Source organism: Rhinoderma darwinii, chromosome 8, assembly GCF_050947455.1.
Source record: "Rhinoderma darwinii isolate aRhiDar2 chromosome 8, aRhiDar2.hap1, whole genome shotgun sequence".
Lineage (NCBI taxonomy): Eukaryota > Metazoa > Chordata > Amphibia > Anura > Rhinodermatidae > Rhinoderma > Rhinoderma darwinii.
Window position 1 is genome coordinate 85844883 of NC_134694.1, and position 19594 is coordinate 85864476.

Below are 19594 nucleotides of genomic sequence, written 5' to 3' on the forward strand. Positions count from 1 at the left end.
TGACCCCTTGATTCTAGGGATTTAGCAGTCAGACCCAAACCAATCACACATTGACTAGATATATTTTACAGATATTCCATCAATGTCTATAGTTGTAAAACACCCTCAAACCAGCGGGAACTAAAATGTGCCAACTAGACAGCTACAGTTTGGGGTCTGCAAACTGCATTTAGCTTTTCACTGAATCGGTCTTTTTAGAATTGCAAGCCCTCAAAGAACCAACTTTAATTTTGGCTCACATAGTGCAGTTTTTAGCCAAAAACTAGGAGGTAGAGACATAAAAAGGAAACAGTTGTATTCACACACCGTGTGGTCAGGTTCTTGTGTTACTTGTGTAAGTAAAATATTAGTCTGTAAAATATTAGTAAGTATAATGTGCTTTTGTTTGTGGTCTTAAGGCGCTTTTACACTTGGCGATTATCGTGCAGACGAGCGTATAAACAGGGCAGCGATCAGCAGATGAACGAGCAAACGCTTGTTCATTGGCTGATCGTATAGTTTATGTAGCATGCAATATTATCATTGCCGGCATGGAATATCGCTGGGTAAACAGGGAAACGTGTTGCCAACATGAGAGAAATGTATGGGGGACGAGCGATCGTAGTTCCGAGCACTGGTCCCCATGCATTGCTTCTTCTGAAAGGAGCTCGACCATCTGCCGATCGTATCTTTTTAAAAAAGTTAAATATTATCGTTGTTGGCAGCGCGTCTCCCTGTGTAAACAGGGAGACGCTGCCGACATGATGATAATATATTAATATATGGGGACGAGCGATCGGAGGAACGACTGCTCGTCCCCATCAATAGCTCCGTGTGACAGGAGTAAACGAGCGCCGATCAACGATGTCTCGTTTATTGGCGTTCGCTGCACCGGCCAATTATCGGCAGGTGTAATAGGGCCTTTAGGCATTATTCACACTCCCATATTATAGGTCAGTTTGAGAGCATCAAGAGCAGGATTGGATCAGGGGAAAGCAGAGAAACTTTTTCCAAAAACATCTTTGGGAAGAGAGTCCCGGATTTTACCTGTGGGTATCTGATCCTGTTTTTGGAACAAAATACTTAACTCACATGAATGATTAATATGTAAATAAGAATGAAGCTTTACAGTGAAGTCTCTCTGCAATGCCGTTTGGCAAATTGCAGTATGATAGGCAGAGATTCCCTCGTACTTCACTCGCTACATGATCTATCATTGTACTGCAGTTCAGGTGGCTATATGGTGGGTACACGTCAAGCCCACTACCTTTACACTTCAACATATTTTAGATTTCCATATTCAAAATGTTTATGTCTATCACAGGACCACTTTACGAAAGGTCACATTTATCTTATTGGTTGGCAAGTTGCTTTGTGGCTTCTACTTTGTTATTAAAAGGCACTCACTAAGGAGATACATTGGCATCTCATACTTTTCACTTATGAGAGCTCTTTGCTTTTCTGTTTTTCCCTTAGACCATAAAGTCCAAAATGGTTAATATTAATATGTATAGCTCATAAACTCTCGAGAGCCGAGCTGGAAATGGTTTGTTCATTCAGTGCTGTCTCCTGTGATCCAGCATTATTATTTCATCTGTGCGTTTGTTTTCTCTCTTAAACAAAGAATGAAAATCTCCGCTCCAGTAGAGAAAATCACTACAGCAGTTCCCTTTCCGACATGATCATAAGTCCTCTGACCCCAGGAAAAGATGATGTGTTTTGGGTCTCAGTTCAAAGTGAAGAACAGCCACCTAAGGTAGATGGAAGCTTAATAAATAATTATTTTATTGTACGTTTAATGTACAATTCATATTGGCCACTTTGTTTCAAAAAGTCTGCTTGATTTTCAGTATATATAGGGATGTGTAGTACTACCGGATGTTATTTTATATACAGTAAGGGCTCATTACCGAGGGTATATTTTTCTTGTCTGTGTGGAGTCCACATATCAGCAAATCCATGCTGATTGGATCCACTCAGCTTTTACCAAGAAATGTACGTTCCTACCATGTGCCAAATATATGGCTTGCTGACTGTGAGTGAAGTTATTATATTATTGAGGCTTGTACCTCCAGTCACTGATCTGTTGGCAACAGTTCAATCTTGTTGAAGACACAAAAGGCCCAGTAGAGAAGAGAACAAGACATAATGGAGGAGGGTTTTAAAAAAAACAAAAAAAACTTGACAATATAGCCTTGTCTGCCTCTGCCTTTAACCGATCACAATTTGACCTGCTTAATATGCATACATAAGGGGGACCTTATGTACTGAGAGTGTTCTTTACAATTATATAGCTTTGAGCCTTTATTGGTCTATGACCTTTTTGTAAATTATATGACCAAGTCCGTATCAAAACACAATTTTCCATCCTAATAATTTGTATGAAATAGAGTAGAAAGACCACTATTCAATGTTAAATTGTTTTATATTCACTCATTTCTGTGCAGCTTTTCAGCTTACAAATTCCTGTGTTAGCAAAGACTTTGCACAGTAATAGTTGAAGAAAATATTGTTTTGCTAGCTTTCACTGTATTGTTCTGGTTGTAGAAAAATACAGAAATGTACCCTATACTATAAAAAAAAAAAAAAGCAAGAAGAAGGTCTCACAGCATTTTTACACCATATTAATGGGACTGCCTGTAGAAGCTACTGGGCTTCAATTTAAATTCTGCAACAGGGCCCCAAAATATCATAGGTAATTTATAGCTCTGGTATTCTTAAATGGGGTAGAAGGCTTTTGGGCCTTCTCAGGCTTCAGGGCCTGGGTGCTACTGCAAACTCTGCACCCCCTTTAGTTCTGGCCCTGCCCAATCAAAAGGGAAAAAAGATGACAACTTGAGCCCAACTTAGTCCTTCTTCATAGATCCCATAGCAGCCACAGGAGCTCCCTGTCTGGTGTGTTCCCACACACAGGATGCGCTGCGGATTGTCTGCAACAGAAAATCTGCAGTGGAATCTCAAAAAAAACAAACGCTGGTAAATCTATCACAAAAATCCGCACCAAATACTGCATTTTTGCTGAGCATATTGCTTTGGAAACGCTGCGTTATTTCCGCATCGCTTTTACCTGCAGATTTTGTATTAAAGACTGATTATAGAAAAGTATATGTGGACCTGCGGATATTCAGCCGTTTTTACAGTGTTTCTGCTGCGTAAACGCTGTAAAAAACAATTACGCTCCTCACTGAAGTCTATCGGCCGTTCACGCAGCATCTTCGCACAGAACACGCAGCATAAATTGACATACTGCAGAATTGAAAGTCGCATCGCAGAACACTTTACGCATGACTTTTGTGCATTTTTTTCCCGAAGATCGAGCAGGACGCTTCTTTTTCCCCACTAGCTGAAAAAAAAACTCAGCTAGCGGGAAAAAGAAGCGTCCGACTTTGATTGAAATTAATGGGAGGCGGGAATTTTGCGGCGGACTCCGCCACAAATTTCCTCCGTGTGAATATACCCGGAGTGTTGCTTTACTTTTAACTATCATCTAATAGACCACGGAAATGTGTCAGAAGACAGCTTTGCTGGGGGACCCAGAGGACCTGTATGTCTGCAGATACAATGGTTCCAAGGAAACTGTGTTGGGAATTGATATTCCTCTCAAAGGGGGTTTACAGAATTAGGCCCTGTTCACACAGAGTTTTTTTGACGAGTTTTTTGACGCGGAAACCGCGCCGCAAAACTCCTCAAAAACCACCCGAAAATGCCTCCCATTGATTTCAATGGGAGTTGGACGAGTTTTTTACCGCGAGTAAATAAAACGCGTCTCGGTAAAAAGAAGCGTCATGACCCATCTTGAGGCGATTTCCGCCTCCAAAACCCCATTTCAATCAGTCAGAAAGAGGAAAAAAATGCCTCGACGAGTGTTTTGATGAGTTTTTGTCAAACCACTGTGCAAAAACCGTCTGGAGCAGTTTTTTCAGGAGGACTTTTCCTCCTGCAAAAAACTCTGTGTGAACACAGCCTTAGAAGAAAAAAAAAAACCAGGGTATGCTAAAAGGTCTAATAAAATACAGCCATTCTTGTCCATGCTGTGTGTCTGTCATGTCAGATGTACCCATTCACTTGAGTAAAGGTACAACTTTTATAACAAGAGGCTTTAACGCCAAGTAGCATATACAGAAAAGATGATTGGTAAAAAAAAAATAGCGCAGAGGAAATGTGGAGCAGTTGCCCCTAGCAGCCAGTTTTTTTCCTAATGCACCTTAGAAAAATGAGAGTTATTATAGACTTGATACCTATGGGTAATTGCTTTATTTTACCTTTGTGCTCTTCTATAGAAACCTCGGTTACTGTTTTTCTGCTTCAAATTACAATAAGTGTACCCGTACACGTAGCGGATTTGTTGTGGATTTTTCTGCAAAAAATCTGCCCAAATCTGCAGCATGTTACATGCGGATTTTGCTGCAGGGTCACTGCGGATTTCACCCCTCCTACAATTATTAGGGTAAAATCCACTGTGAACAGCCGCAACGGAACGAGCATGCCCCGGATATAAAAATCTGCAGCATGCTCTGATTTCTGTTCGGAAAATGTTCCTGGATAAGATTTGTTAAATCCACACATCTGGAACCGTAATCCACTGCGGACGTTCCGTATGAAAATCCACAGCATTTCCATCCCTTGTGGACCTGGCCTAACAGATACCCCCTAAGCCTATTTAGGGTCCGTTCACACGTTGTAGTCAAATCGCAGTTCTTGCAGCAATTTTTCAGGGCAATAATCGCGATAGGACCACAACGTCGAAAACAGACCCTTGCATATAACGTAGAGAATGCCGTGGACACCGTGTCTGAGACATATGGAGAAGAAAGCAGTACTACAGAAGGTCTTCTTTGAGATCGCTAAAAGCAAGCAGAGTGAATTTACAGAAAGTTCCTGGGATGGAAACTTTTCTTTAAAGAACGGCTGTGAAATGAAATGTGTGAATTCATGTGCAGCGAATTTTGATGATGCCCCAGATTTCTGAGTAAAACATATATATATAAAAATATATATATATATATATATATATATATATATATATATATATATATATATATATATATATATATATATATATATATATATATATATATATATATATATATCTGCTTGTAGCCTGACTAAACCCGGGAATAAATCTTTGTGACAGCGTCTAAGTATCTCTAAAATTCAGTCATGCGTTGCAAATGAGGTTTTCAAACCTATTAGAACTCCACAAACAAACTAGAGCAGAGACTAGGAGGGGAACAGAGGCTGCTCTGTAAACATGATCTACATATCCGCATTTCAGAGATAGGAAGAACAGCTCTTCATGGTTCTCAAGAAAAATAAATTAACCATACAGACATCTGATGTTATTAACTCTGTTGTAGCCAGTGATCATAAATCGGATGAGTACGATCAGATTCATATAGAATATTCATTCTTCTCGCCAGTTCTTAAGGCAAGTGCTCCTCGTAAAGACTTCGGGTATGTTCACACGGCCTATTTTCAGACGTAATTCAGGCGTTTTACGCCTTGAATTACGCCTGAAAAGACGGCTCCATTACGCCTGCAAACATCTGCCCATTGCCTGCAATGGGTTTTACGATGTTCTGTTCTCACAAGCCTTTATTTTGCGCGTCGCTGTCAAAATACGGTGCGTAAAATGACGGCTTGTCAAAAGAAGTGCAGGACACTTTTTGGGATGTTTTTGGAGCCGTTTTTTCATAGACTCTATTGAAAACAGCTCCAAAAACGGCCGTAAAAAACGCTGCAAAAAACGCTGCAAAAAAGGCGAGTTGCTCAAAAAACATCTGAAAATCAGGAGCTGTTTTCCCATGAAAACAGCTCCGTATTTTCAGAAGCTTTTTTCTAAGCGTGTGAACATACCCTCACAGAGCATAACACATAGGAACCGGATTAGAACTGGTTTAAAAAAAAAAGTATATACATAGGATGGAAAAGGGGATGGTTGTATAAAAATTGGGTGATATATTATTCATACACAAATTTTGTAGGTATATTTAAAGTCTGTTAGAATTTGCTAAGCCCCCAATTTTGAAAAAAAGATCCCAAAGCTGGATCTACATACAGCTGTTTGATGCGTTTACAGTCGCGTCTTTCACAAGGCTTTTTTAAAATTTATTTTTTATTGTCAAAAAGGTTTTAGTGAAATAATACCTGCACAGAACATCTTGGAATTTTTCTAGAGAACTTCATAAGAAGCCAGGAAAAACGGCACGTACAAAGTGACACTGATTAAAAAACACCACTAATAAAATGCCATTAAAAAACACTTGAAACTTTTTTTTCCAACACAAAAAAATTTAAGTTCCGTTTGGGAACAGATCCAATTAGACAAACCCATTGAATCAATTTGTTTATTTATTTTTTAACACGTTCATTGTAACGTAAAGCATGAAAGATGGAAAGAATCCTGCACGGAATTTAATAAGAATGTTTTACATTCAAAACCAACAGGATGAAGGGTTAAAAAATGTATAGCAATGACAATTGTGGTATGTGTTGCTTATATCCATCGCATCCATTGTCCTATTAACCCTAATGTCAAATACCAAAATGGGAGGACAGGCATAATTTGTGCCAGGCAGGAAAAACTATAAACAGGCAAAGTTTCTGTCCATCATGAACAAAGTCCATCACCCCAAAAGAGAATCCCTTTAGGATATGTGCACACGCTTAGTCCCCATGCACACGATCTTATTTATCATCAGTAATTAGACAGTAATTATGGGCAGTAATTATGGACCCATTAATTTCTATTGGCTTGGACACGTTTCAGTATTTTCGGCAAGGACTCTCCCATAGAAGTCTATGGGTGCTTCCCTAAATATGGACGTCTACTGATGTGAATCCGTAAACCGTCCGTATTTATGGGAGAATTGCTAGGCAACATGTTGATGACATAATTTGCAACCTCCCTCTTTTTGTACGGATCCGCATATACGGATGGAATACGGATGCAATACGGACCATATGCTTACTGATCCGTATTTACGGACAGTATTTCGGGATAGATGAAAATACTGTCGTGTGCACGGGGCCTTAGCAAAAAAAAGTCTGAAAATACGGAGCGGTTTTCAAGGGAAAGCAGCTCCTGATTTTCAGCCGTTTTTTTTTTTAGAAACTCGCGCTTGTGGCAGCGTTTTTTACGTCCGTTTTTCTATAGTGTCAATGAAAAACGGCTCCAAAAACGGCTCAAGAAGTGACATGCACTTCTTTTTCGTGGCTGTTTTTTTTACGCAGCCGTTTTTCAAAACGTTTGCACAAAAAACGGTCCTTTGAAACAGAACGCCGATTTTTCGGCCATTTAAGGCCCGAAAAACGGCTGAAAATAAGCCGTGTGAACATACCCTTAGAATCAATGGGATCCATGTTGAAGTCCATTTTATAACATCTTTTGGCTACAGAACATGACAAAATTTGATGGAAAGAATGGGAATGTGACAATGTAAAGAAAATTAATTATCTTTGTTTCAAAGTCTATTCATTTAAACCATGCTGCACCTTATGGTTTCATAATGTGGCATGGGCCTTGTATTATTTTTTATTTATTTTTTTAGAGAAAAGTCACCTTGTTGCCCAAAGACACCAGAGTTTAACTTTATGTGCTAAACTGGCTTGAAAAATGGAACATGGACTGCCATCAACAAAGCCGCTTGCTCGATTAGGCTCTAAAGGGGGGTTAATACTTTTTCATAGAACTGTATAATAGGATCTTTGAATGCTACATGTGCCCTCTTATTTTAGATCTTTAACAAAAACGTAAAACTATAGAAACTTTTTAAAGCTGGTTATTAAAATAAGACGGACGTCAGTCATATCTTACTGTTGAAATGTCCCTTTTATTCAGGTTCCAGAAAGAACCACATCGAAGTTTTATAAGGACAGCCGAGGCCACCAAAGAAGCCCATCTGGGTAAGTCAAGGCGTAAGAACATATTCCAGCTCTGAAATGGCTCACAAGCACAACCAGACAGACAATTCTGGGAACATAATTGCAAGCTTCATCTTATTCATTCTGACAAACACCAATTATAACTAATCTATTTAAGGACATTTCAACCCATGGAACTCTAGAAGATGAAAGTGTGTCTCCTGTGTGTCAGTCCTAACACCCACGCGTAGACAGGGCTATAAACTACAGACATAAGATTCAGTGTTCAGAAGAACGCCACCAAGAGATCGAAAATAAAGATATTTCCTATTATGCAAAGAGCTTATAAAGATTTATATTTAACAGTCATTACAATGAAATTAAAATAATTATTTCCCATTATTCACAGACAATCAGCATTGGTGGCCTCTGTGCACATGCAGAAAAAGGGACAAAACACTCGATTCATGCCCAGCTTGTTTCACTGCACAGCGTGATCTCACGAGATCACGCTGTGACGGGACTTCCTCCCACAGGTCCTGCACCGGAGCCATGGAAGACTGAACAGACATTGCCTTCAGACGCTGCAGATTCGGATAAATGTCCTGGCACGGCTGGAGGCGATGTCTGTTGACTCTTCCGTCGCTCCGTTGAAGGACCTGAGGGAGGAAGTCCCGTCACAGCGGGATCTCGCTGTGCTGTGGATCAAGCTGGGCTGGAATGAAGAAAATTGTATGACGCTGATTGGTCAGCGTCATACACTTTTCTTTACAATGCCCACTTGGTGAAAAGTAAAAAAAATTGCATAAAACTAAAAATGATCATAACTTGGTCCAAAAAAAATATTTTTCACAAAAAAAATAAAAAAAGTTTTCTTCTACTTTAAAGTGCCTATTAGATTAGGTAGGAGATAGGGTAGGTAAAAACTGGCGACAGCCTCTTTAATATTGCAGGTTTTATCCCGCTTTTTATCAACTTGTCAGACACAATTCTGAGATGGAAACGTAAGGTAAATTGACATGCTGCAGATTTTAAAATCCACACCGCAGGTCAATTTACATGCAGAAAAATTCTGCAATGTGTAGATGAGATTACTTGGAGTCTCATTTACTTTGCTAGTACTGTATTACGTTGCGGATTTGCCGCCAGAAAATCTGCATGTAATACGCACGATGTGCATGTGGTCAAAATAGGAAATTGAGCCAAAATTATTTTCTAAGGCCCTGTTCACACTGAGTTTTTTGAAGCGGAAACCGCTCCGAAAAACTCGTCAAAAACCGCCCGAAAATGCCTCCCATTGATTTCAATGGGAGTTGGACGAGTTTTTTTTACCGCGAGTAAAAAAACCGCGGCACGGTAAAAAGAAGCGTCATGACCCATCTTGAGGCGGTTTCCGCCTCCAAAACCCCATTTCAATCAGTCAGAAAGAGGGAAAAAACGCCTCGAAGAGTGTTTTGACGAGTTTTTGTCAAACCACTGTGCAAAAACCGTCTGGAGCAGTTTTTGCAGGAGGAATTTTCCTCCTGCAAAAAAACTCTGTGTGGACATAGCCTAAGACAGTGGTCCCCAATCGCTGACTCTCCAGCTATTGTCTAGCTACAACTCCCGGCTATCAGGGCATGCTAAGAGTTGTAGTTTTGCAACAGCTGAAGAGCTACAGGTTGGGGACAACTGTTCTAAGATGTCATAGATACAAGTGAGTAGACTACAATGGTGAAGTCTGTGAAAGTTTGAGATGCAGTGTCAGATGGGGATCATCCGGTTTTCAAGGCAACTAGATGGTGCACAAAGCAGTTCTTTCAGTGCTCTCAAAAAAGGAGATGTGGCTCATTTGTGCATGGGAGTATCACTTTAAATCCCTTTGGCTCTGCTCAAAGATTCAGTGATTTTTGCAAAATCATGGCACAACCGAGCCCTTCTGCCATGATTTTTGCAAAGTCGTGTAAAAGAAAAGCATAATGGCTGCGATGTGTGTACCCAACCTAAGGGTATTATTCCTTTTTTTCGTGTTTTATTGCACATTTGCGGTGATCGCAGCAAAACTGCAAGATTTTAGTCAAAACCACTGTGTTTTTGCTGTACATTTTTGCGAAAAAAAAGTTACTGAAAATCTGAAACAACATTCTAAGCAAACTGCCAGGTCAGATTTTGGCCTAATGCACACGGCCATAGCTGTGTGCACGGTCCGTGATTACGGCACTGACGGGCTGTGGAGTGTCATCCACGGCTGTCCGCAATTCACAGACCACGCACACATTTAAATGAGCCCAGATTGCAAATCCACGGTCACGTGCATTGACCATAGGTTAATATGTATTTTATACTATCCGCAATTGCTACTCTGCAATTGCAGATAGAATACGGTCGCAAATGCACGGTCGTGTGCATGAGGCCTTTCAGTTGTTCTTTAATTCAGTGTTGACCCAACATACCAGGCTTCATCAATGTAATATTCTCACATGTAATTTTGCCTGTATTTTTCCTTTTACTCCATGTTCCCACTTTAAGGGTATGTGCACACACACTAATTACGTCCGTACTTGACGGACGTATTTCGGCCGCAAGTCCCGGACCGAACACAGTGCAGGGAGCCGGGCTCCTAGCATCATACTTATGTACGATGCTAGGAGTCCCTGCCTCGCTGCAGGACAACTGTCCCGTACTGAAAACATGATTACAGTACGGGACAGTTGTCCTGCAGCGAGGCAGGGACTCCTAGCATCGTACATAAGTATGATGCTAGGAGCCCGGCTCCCTGCAGTGTGTTCGGTCCGGTACTTGAGGCCGAAATACGTCCGTCAATTACGGACGTAATGCCCTCGTGTGCACATACCCTAAAGCAGAAAATCACGTGGCTGATTTCAAGAGAAATCAGCCTCTGAAATCCAGGTTTTTCTGAACCAGATTTGCCAAGTGTTTAAAGATATTTTAAAAGTGTTTTTGCCATTGTCCATTGAAATATAAAAAAATCTGCTTCAAAAGCGCCTCAAGAAGTGACAAGTTACTTATTTTTTTAAGGCGTATTTTTATCCAGTGTTTCTTGAAAAAGCGCTGTAAAATTACGCCTCGTATGAACTACACAACTTTTTACCATTGAAAACAATAGAAAGCTGATTGCCGACAATTTCAAGGTGTATTTTGGAGCTTAATTCGACAGTTTTAGGGTATGTTCACACTGCCTATTTACGGACGTAATTCAGGCGTTTTACGCCTTGAATTACGTCCGAAAATGCACCTCGATAGCATTGGCAAACATCTGCCCATTGAAAGCAATGGGCTGACGTTTGTCTGTTCACACGAGGCGTATATTTCCGCGTCGCTGTCAAAAGACGGCGCGTAAATAGACGCCCGCGGCAAAGAAGTGTCATGTCACTTCTTCAGACGTAAATGGACCCACTTTCCATGGACTTCATGGAAATCCAGCTCCAGTTACGTCCGTAATGCACATGCCGTTACGGCTGAAATGACGGGGCCGTTTTCTCCTGAAAACAGCCCCACAATTTCGAACGTTACGGACGCTGCCGTGTGAACATACCCTTACGCTCCGAAATACACTGGAAAAAACGCTGTGTGAACATGCCCTAAGGCCTTATGCACACAGCCGTGCCCGTAATCACGGGCCGCGATTATGGCCACAGCCGGCCACCGATGGCCGCAGCCCGCATTTTCGCCACAGTCTCCCATACAAAGTATGGGAGCACGGCCCATAAAACGCAAATAATAGAACATGTTCTATCTTTTGCGGTATAGTTCTACGGAACAGACACCTATCCGTAGTGATATCGAAACGTGTCTGCGGCCAATAGAACTGAATGGGCCTGTAATTGTAGACCGTATCACGGTCCGCAATTACAGAGATTTTTTTATAGTTGTGTGCACGGGGCCAGGGAGATGTTGAGGTTAGGTTAAAACTGCATCCAAAAATCGAATGCGTTTTTACGGCAATTTGATGCATTTTTCAATGCTTTTGTGGTAAAAAAAGGGCAACCAGAACAAAAAACGCATCAAATGCCACACTAATGCGAATATTAATAAATATTCCCCCCCATTGTGCAAAGGTCCTGCAGCAGATTGCTTTTTCAGCTTACTTGCCATCTGCTGTGGCTGCAGACTCATACTCTCAGCAGCATGATTGCCATAATGGTTGGCTCAGTAGCCGATTATCAGATAAAGAAAAGAAAAATCATCAGGTTCTTGATCCATCACAGAATGTTACTTTTAAATTGCCAAGCACTAACCTTGTATGTTTCTTCCACCAGTGGCTTCCTTCAGCAGTCCCGGGAGCAGCCTGAGGCCGCACAACCTAGCAGTATGGCAGGGAAAGCCAATCAGAGCAGCAGATTAAAACCAGGTGATTATTACTCCCAAATATTGCAAGTACTGAATATCTCCATCGTGGGTTTTTCACCAAATCCGTGACAAATTCTGCGTTATGTGTTAAATGCGGATCTTGGTGCAGATTTCACCCTATGAATTGCAGAAGGTGAAATCTGCAGCAATTGTGCAGTGTGTGAATTCACCAAAAGGGTATATTGACACGCATCAGATGTTTTGCCAACGTTTCTACGACTGTAGAAATTAATCTGAATGGGGCTTGCCAAAATTCCGGTTTTAGCTTAAAAAATGCATGCAAAATCTGCAGCAAAGCTGCACTGTCTGAGCTAGGCCTTAGGGCGAGTTCACATTGAGTTTTTTTACGCGTTTTTTTACGCGGAAACTGCGTCAGAAAATGTGCCAAAATACGTCCGAAAATGCCTCCCATTGATTTCAATGGGAGGCGGAGCCGTTTTTTTCCAGCGAATGGAAAAACCACCTCGCAGGAGAATGAAGGGACATGCCCTATCTCCGGGCGTTTAAGCCTCTGGCCTCCCATTGACATCAATGGGAGGCAGAGAAAGCGTATTTCGTGGCGTTTTTTGCCCGCGGCGCTCAATGGTCGCGAAAATCGGCTTGCAGGCAGAGCAAAATCTGCCTGCAAAAAACTCTGTGTGAACCCAGCCTTAGGCTCGGTTTCCACAGTGCAGATTTGTTGCAGATTTTACATGTATTTTTTAAGCCAAAACCAGGAATGGAACCTAAACAGAAAAAAATATATAAAGGCCTAATAGGTTTCTTGATCCATATCTGCGATTGGCTTACAAAATCTGCAGCAAATCTTCACTGTTAACCCATCCTTAGGCCAGGTTCCCACGGAGCGTAAACGTTGTGGAAAATTCTGCAGCATTTACAGTAGCAGCAAAGTGGATGAGATTTAGAAAATTTCATGCCCAAGCTGCAGAAAAATACCGCAGCATAAACGTTAATAAATTGACCTGCGGTGCAGAATTTTCGTTCCGCAGCATATCAATTTATGCAGCGTTTTTTTTTATTTTATGTTGCAGGTTTTCCCATTGAATTCAATGGGGATGCAAAACCCGCACCAAAAAGCCAAGTGTTGCGACTTTTGTGGCGTATTCGCAGCGATTACGCTGCAAAAATCGCAGCTACGGAAAAAAAAACATAATTACCCAGAACGCTCTCCTTCTTCCTGCAGTCCGGCCTCTTGGGGTGACATTGCATCCCATGTGACGCTGCAGCCAATCACAGGCTGCAGCGTCACATGGCCTGCAACGTCATACAGGGAGGTCAGAGGTGGGAGAGGGTAAGTATGAACGGCTTTCTTCCGCAGTGGATATTTAATTAAAAAACCGCACCACAACTTAGTGCAATTTTTTTCGGACGGACTGTACTGCAGGTTCCAGGTGGGACACGCTATGTTATTTTTACGATGTGAACAAGCAAGCAAAGTATGGGCACCACATATAGGGCAGAAAGTGCAATGGATGATGAGACTACGACAAGAAAAAGAAGCACAATCAGATAAGTGCACACCCAATACAATTAATACAAACATGAAAAGCTTTTATAAATCCCAAAAATAGCGCACAAGCTAAAAAAAATTAAAACAGACAAAGATGAGCCCATGTCAAATAAGCAGGGCAAAAATACAGCCTCAAAATATGTCTCAAGTAGGAAAAAAAATATGCAAATATAGTAATAATAGCAAATCGATATTGTGGACACCTACTCCAAAAAGTTTTGATATGTAATAGAACAACCCTGAACTGAGCTATGCCAAGAAAATATCTAAGGCTATGTTCACATTGAGTTTTTTGACGCGGAAACCGCGCCGCAAAACTCGTAAAAAACGGGCCGAAAATGCCTCCCATTGATTTCAATGGGAGGCGGATGCGTCTTTTCCCCCGCGAGCGGTAAAACCGTCTTGCGGGAGAAAGAAGGGACATGCCCTATCTTCAGGGGAGGCAGAGAAAGCGTATTTTGCGGCGTTTTATGCCAGCGGTGCTCAATGACCGCAAAAAACACAGTGGAAAAACGCTGCGAAAATCGGTGTGCAGGGAGAAGAAAATCTGCCTCAGGCTTCCAAACGGAATTTTGAGGCAGAATTTCCGCCTGCAAAAAACTCTGTGTGAACTTAGCCTAAAATGGATGCAATAAAGCAACAGTGCTGTGGATGCAGTTTAAGGCAAGAATATAGAAAAGGGCATAGTGAGAGAATAAACAAAGTCACAAAATGTAGCGGGACCAAATGGAGCAAAAAATCAAATATACATGACCCAGAAAGGCTGTAGCGTTGAGATCTACCCCACGTGTATTGCTGCCTCTCTGTGCAGCTTCCTCAGGGGGAATAGAGTATTTTAGTGATCTTTACGGTGTATCCGCCCTGTGGGAATCCGGCCTTAGGCCTTATTCATACAAGCGTATTTCACGTCCACGCATTAAAACAACGGATGTCACACGGACCTATGCAATTCATTGGGGTCATTCAGACATTGTGTTTTTCACGCAGCGTGTCCGCTGCGTGAAACTCACTGCATGTCCTACACTTGTGCATTTTTTGCGCCTCACACACCGATTGAAGTCAATGGGTGTGTGAAAATCGCGTACAGCACGCGGACGTCATACGTGTGCTTTGCGTGATTCACGTAGCACTTGCTAAAAAAAATATGAGAAAAAGAAAAACACCTCCTTCAGTTTGTTTTTCTGACGTGAACAACACGTGACATACGTGCGTAAAAAATGCAGACGCGCACCGTACACGGATGCCACATGGAAATGCAACGCAGGAAAAATGCTGCATTTTTTACGCACGTAAAATTGACACGTTTGTGTGACTAAGGCCTGAGGGTGTATTTACATGAGACACTTTTGGCTGCGTGGTAAAAAAAAATGCAGCAAAAATCGCAACAAAACCATTCACGATTTTACTACGAATAGCCAAGGGTTTGCACTGCAGTTTTCAACTGTGTGTTTTTTTTAGGGGCAACTGTAAAATAAATGCTTCACCTCTAAATTTGTGATCCGCGCTAATTAGCGGTAAAACCACGTTTTATTTAATGTATTTTTAACTCTGCAGCAAAAAAAAATTCATATTAATGCACCATAAGGCCGGGTTCCCACGCCTCGAATATGCTGTGTAAAAATCACACAGCATATCCAACCTGGAACCCGCAGTACATTTTATCCGAAAAATTGCACCACGTTGTAGTCTGATTTTTTTTATTTCCGCAGCGGAAAAAAGCGATTGGGAGGAAGAAAACTATCATACTGACCCACCCTCTTTTCTGCGTGTAGTGCGGCCTCCTGGGATGATGTTGCAGGCCATGTGACGTTGCAGCCTGTGATTGACTGTAGCGGTCAGATGGGATGAAACGCCATCCCAGGAGGCCGCACTGCAGGAAGAAGGCAAGACTTCTGGGTAAGTATTTTTTTTCCTGACTTGCGATTTTTGCGGCGGGATTCGCTGCTACTGCGCCGCAAAAGTCGCAACACTTGGCTTTCTTTTGCGGATTTTGCAACAGAAAATCAACAAAAACGCAGCATAAATTGACATGCTGCGGAATTCAATTCTGCATCACAGGTCAATTTATTAACGTTTATGCACCCAAAAATGTTTTTGTTCAGCAGCGTGGGCATGAGATTTTCTAGATCTCATTCATGTTGCTGCTACTGCAAATGCTGCGGAATTGCCAATCAAAGGCTGCAGCGGTCACATGGACTACAGCGTCATTCCAGGAAACTGGCTGTGCTCAAAAGAGGGGGATGCGTCGCCATGATAACGCCCGGGTGGTTAGTATAAACTTTTTATTTTTGCAGTATTTCCAGGACGGATACGAAGTGTACTTTTACGCAGTGTATCCACCCTGTTTCTATCCTTAAAGTGGCAGAGTAATTAAAGTGTATTTATCATCCAATAATTGCATACTAGTACTGAAAAGCCATGTCTTAATAGCAGTAAGCTGTTTCAGCTTTCAGCAAGGCTGTCCTGAGGCTGTCCTGAGTGACAGCTTAGGTAACACAGTGCACTTCAAGGGATTTCATTTTGGAGTGATGATGCACTTAAATTGCAAATTCCAATATTGTAATTAAAATTGACATTGCTTCAGTAGCTGTCGTACATATAGACTGGCACATGGCAGATATTGTTATACTTAAATGCAGCTGGTGGGAACCATTGCCCTTAAAGCTGTGAATTTGACAGAAAAAAAAATTTTTTTACAAATGAAAAAAGGAAAATAATAGACATTACAAAAGAAAGCCCTTACAAGTATAATTTGTACTCTGTACGATCCAATACCAGAGATGTGACTGGCATATAAATAATAGGATCTCAATAAAAGCGTTCGTCTACTTTTGAATAACACTGGCCACAAAGTCAACAAATGCCCAGTTAAATGTGTGGGTTCCACCACGGCATATAGACATCATCGAGAGGGATACCAGCTCTGTGTCAGAATATAGAGCTACACTGAAAGCTCCCGATGTACACACTAAAAGTGTCCATAGGGTTCCATTAGACTGACGGAGGCCTAAAGAATCTCCTTTAGGCCTCCGTAGGGCTGGTATACGTCAGGATATCATTTTTGTATGGAATAGCGTAGGAGGCGGATCCCACCCCAAAAAATCGTATGCTGCACGGTATACTTTTTTTTTTTTTTACATGGGGTCCTATGGGTGACGGATTCCACTGTATAGATTCCGTCAAAGGCCTCCATCCCCATGGACAGCTATCACTAGAGCTTACCGATGCAGCAGAGGCTGCCCTATATCACACAACCACAAGACCGTTTCAGCTGGAGCCCCCTTCTGCTAGCTCCATCCGGGGAAGCTACGTCACTCGAGTTTCCCCGAAGTAGGACTAATGATGGAACTGGTGGTTACGTTGATGGTTACGTTGCTGGGGTTACCCCAGGGAAGCTTGTGTGACATAACTTCCCCAGGAAGAGATAGCAACCTGGGATTCCGGGTGCTTTAGAGTTCCTGTGGTCGCAGGGGATATTTGGCCTTCATGCCTGCTGGGACTTCTGTAGTCGCGGGTGATATTAGGCTACCGTCCCCACTGGGACTCCAGAATTGCAAAGCTTTTGACGCAGTAACATCATGGGCCTCTCCAGCGCCGGCAGTACCATTTCTGGCACTCTGGTCTGGGAGTCTGGCGTTGTAATCCTCCTGACATCACTGTCTATATATCTCATCCCCATCTATTCCCCAACAAATCTCATCACCATGCTGCGGCTAAAATTTGCACACAATTTGTGTTGAAATTTTACTGCCGTGCGAATCTATAATCTGCAGAATGCCATTTTATGCTACCGATTCTGAGCGGAGATGCTGTGTTTTTCCCCTTAGACTTGTATGGGAGCTTAAACTCTGTTGTAAAAATTGCAAGATGTATTTTGTTGCTGTTTTTACATTGCTCATGCTGCCATTCTGCAGTTAAAATTGCAGTAAATCCGCAGATGCAAATAACGTTTTGTACAATTAATGCTTCACACTGTGTTTCACACTAAGGGCGGATTTACATGAGCGTGTGCGTTCTGCACACGCAAAAAATGCTGCGTTTTGCGTGCGCAAAAGGCACTTAACAGCTCCGTGTGTTATCACATAGGATGTGCGGCTGCGTGATTTTCGCACAGCCGCCATCATTATGACACTCCGTTTGGATGTTTGTAAACAGAAAAGCACGTGGTGCTTTTCTGTTTCCAAACATACTTTTGACTGCTGTTTGAAGTGCTTCCGTGTGGTGCGCGTGATTTTCACGCACCCTTTGACTTCAATGGGTGCGTGATGCGCGAAAAATGCACAAATATAGGACATGTCGTGAGTTTTACGCAACGGACTCACGCTGCGCAAAAATCACGGACTGTCTGCACTGCTCCATAGACTTGTATAGGTCCGTACGACACGCGTGAAAAACACGCGCGTTGCACGGACGTATATCACGTTTGTGTAAATCCGCCCTAAATCCGCAGGTAAAACCACTGCGGAAAATACACAATGATTTCTGTGCCCGATCTACCTGCCGATTTATAAGATTCTGCAGAAAATCTGCAGCATATTTGACCTGTGAGAACATACTCTATAGTTGTCTTTTCAAGCGCTTTTTTTTCTGTGGAGTTTTGAAACCACAGCATAAATTGATATGGTGGCTTATGTGTTGCAAGCTATCCCCATTGAGTTCAATGGGGAAGTTAAATTCCACAACAAATAACAAGTCTTGCCATTTTTGCTGCGGAAAAGCTGTGAGTTCACTGCAAAAATCGCAAGTAAGACGTTCCTAAAATCGATACTCAATGCGTTTCCAAACCGATGCCGTACTTCCCTGTACATCCCGCAATGGACACTGGCAGTTTGTAAGAGTCTATTCTATGGCGGCATTAGTATCCTTACTTTTTATGTATATTATTTAAAATTAATAAGTATTAATAACATCCCAAAACTAAAGGGATTGTCTGTTTTACAAAATATGCCCCTCTTTGTGACCTTTGTCTATTAGTCAGAGCAGAGAGTGGGTACAAATACTAGTAGGAATTTATCAACTTTTCTATGACAGTAGCAAAAGGCATACATTTTGCAATTCGATTTTTCTGCCATTTCCGCCGCTCATGCTACTTTCCTTTAAAATAGGTAAAGCTCAACTCAATATAGTTACTATCATTTAGGCCAGAAACTGGAGCAAATTATAGCAGGAATCTACGTGAGCTCCTAGCCGGCGTAGATTTATTTTTCTGGCATACAGACTGCCAGAGATGCACTGAACTTATTAAGAAGAGTGTTACTCTTAATAAATCAGGCGGATTTTACTCCGGCGCTCTTCATATTAAAACCGACATATGAGACACCAGTCTTGATAAATTCCCTCATAGTTTCTCCCTCTGGAGGCTTTGTCACGCCTGTGCATTACATGGACAACCTATTCATTTCAGTGGTATCTGTGTAATGCTTCATTTTACCTGTGGTGGCACTGCAGGGGAATTGAACACTCTGCTGTTTCTGCAAAATTTACTGCTGATCAATGGGAGTGCAAGCAGCAGGACACCCTGTGATCAGCATATTGTTGGGGTTCCTTCTAATAAAAGGTTGGTTTAAAGCAGACAACCCCGGACCAAGCAATAATTCTATACTGTGTGGTTTTGCATTTCACATTATCTCTGAGGTTTTGTTTAACTTTTTTACAGTTTCTAAGGACACTAAAAACCCGGTTCAGTATTATGTACCATGCTTTTTTAATAAATGGTTAAAGTGTAAAAATAATTGATGTTTGCCCATCGATTGAATGCTCTCCACATTGCTGCTCCTCTCACAAAGAGAAAAACAGATTTACAGTTAGAAAGTGCTGAAGTAGGAAGGTTTCCAGGGGATTTCTGCTAATTCCCACAACTCTTACATTTTAACTTGCTCATTGTCTTTATAT

At 41.7% G+C, this 19594-nt stretch overlaps 1 protein-coding gene across 1 annotated transcript in view; it reads left to right on the plus strand.

Moving 5' to 3' along the window:
* The window catches only part of NRK (Nik related kinase), a 236229-nt gene that overhangs the window by 143882 nt on the left and 72753 nt on the right, over window positions 1-19594 (plus strand). The window contains exons 17-19 of the mRNA XM_075835864.1: window positions 1604-1735; window positions 7820-7884; window positions 12102-12193. Of these exons, the coding sequence (XP_075691979.1) occupies window positions 1604-1735; window positions 7820-7884; window positions 12102-12193 (289 nt within the window). The remainder of the gene's footprint in view (window positions 1-1603; window positions 1736-7819; window positions 7885-12101; window positions 12194-19594) is intronic.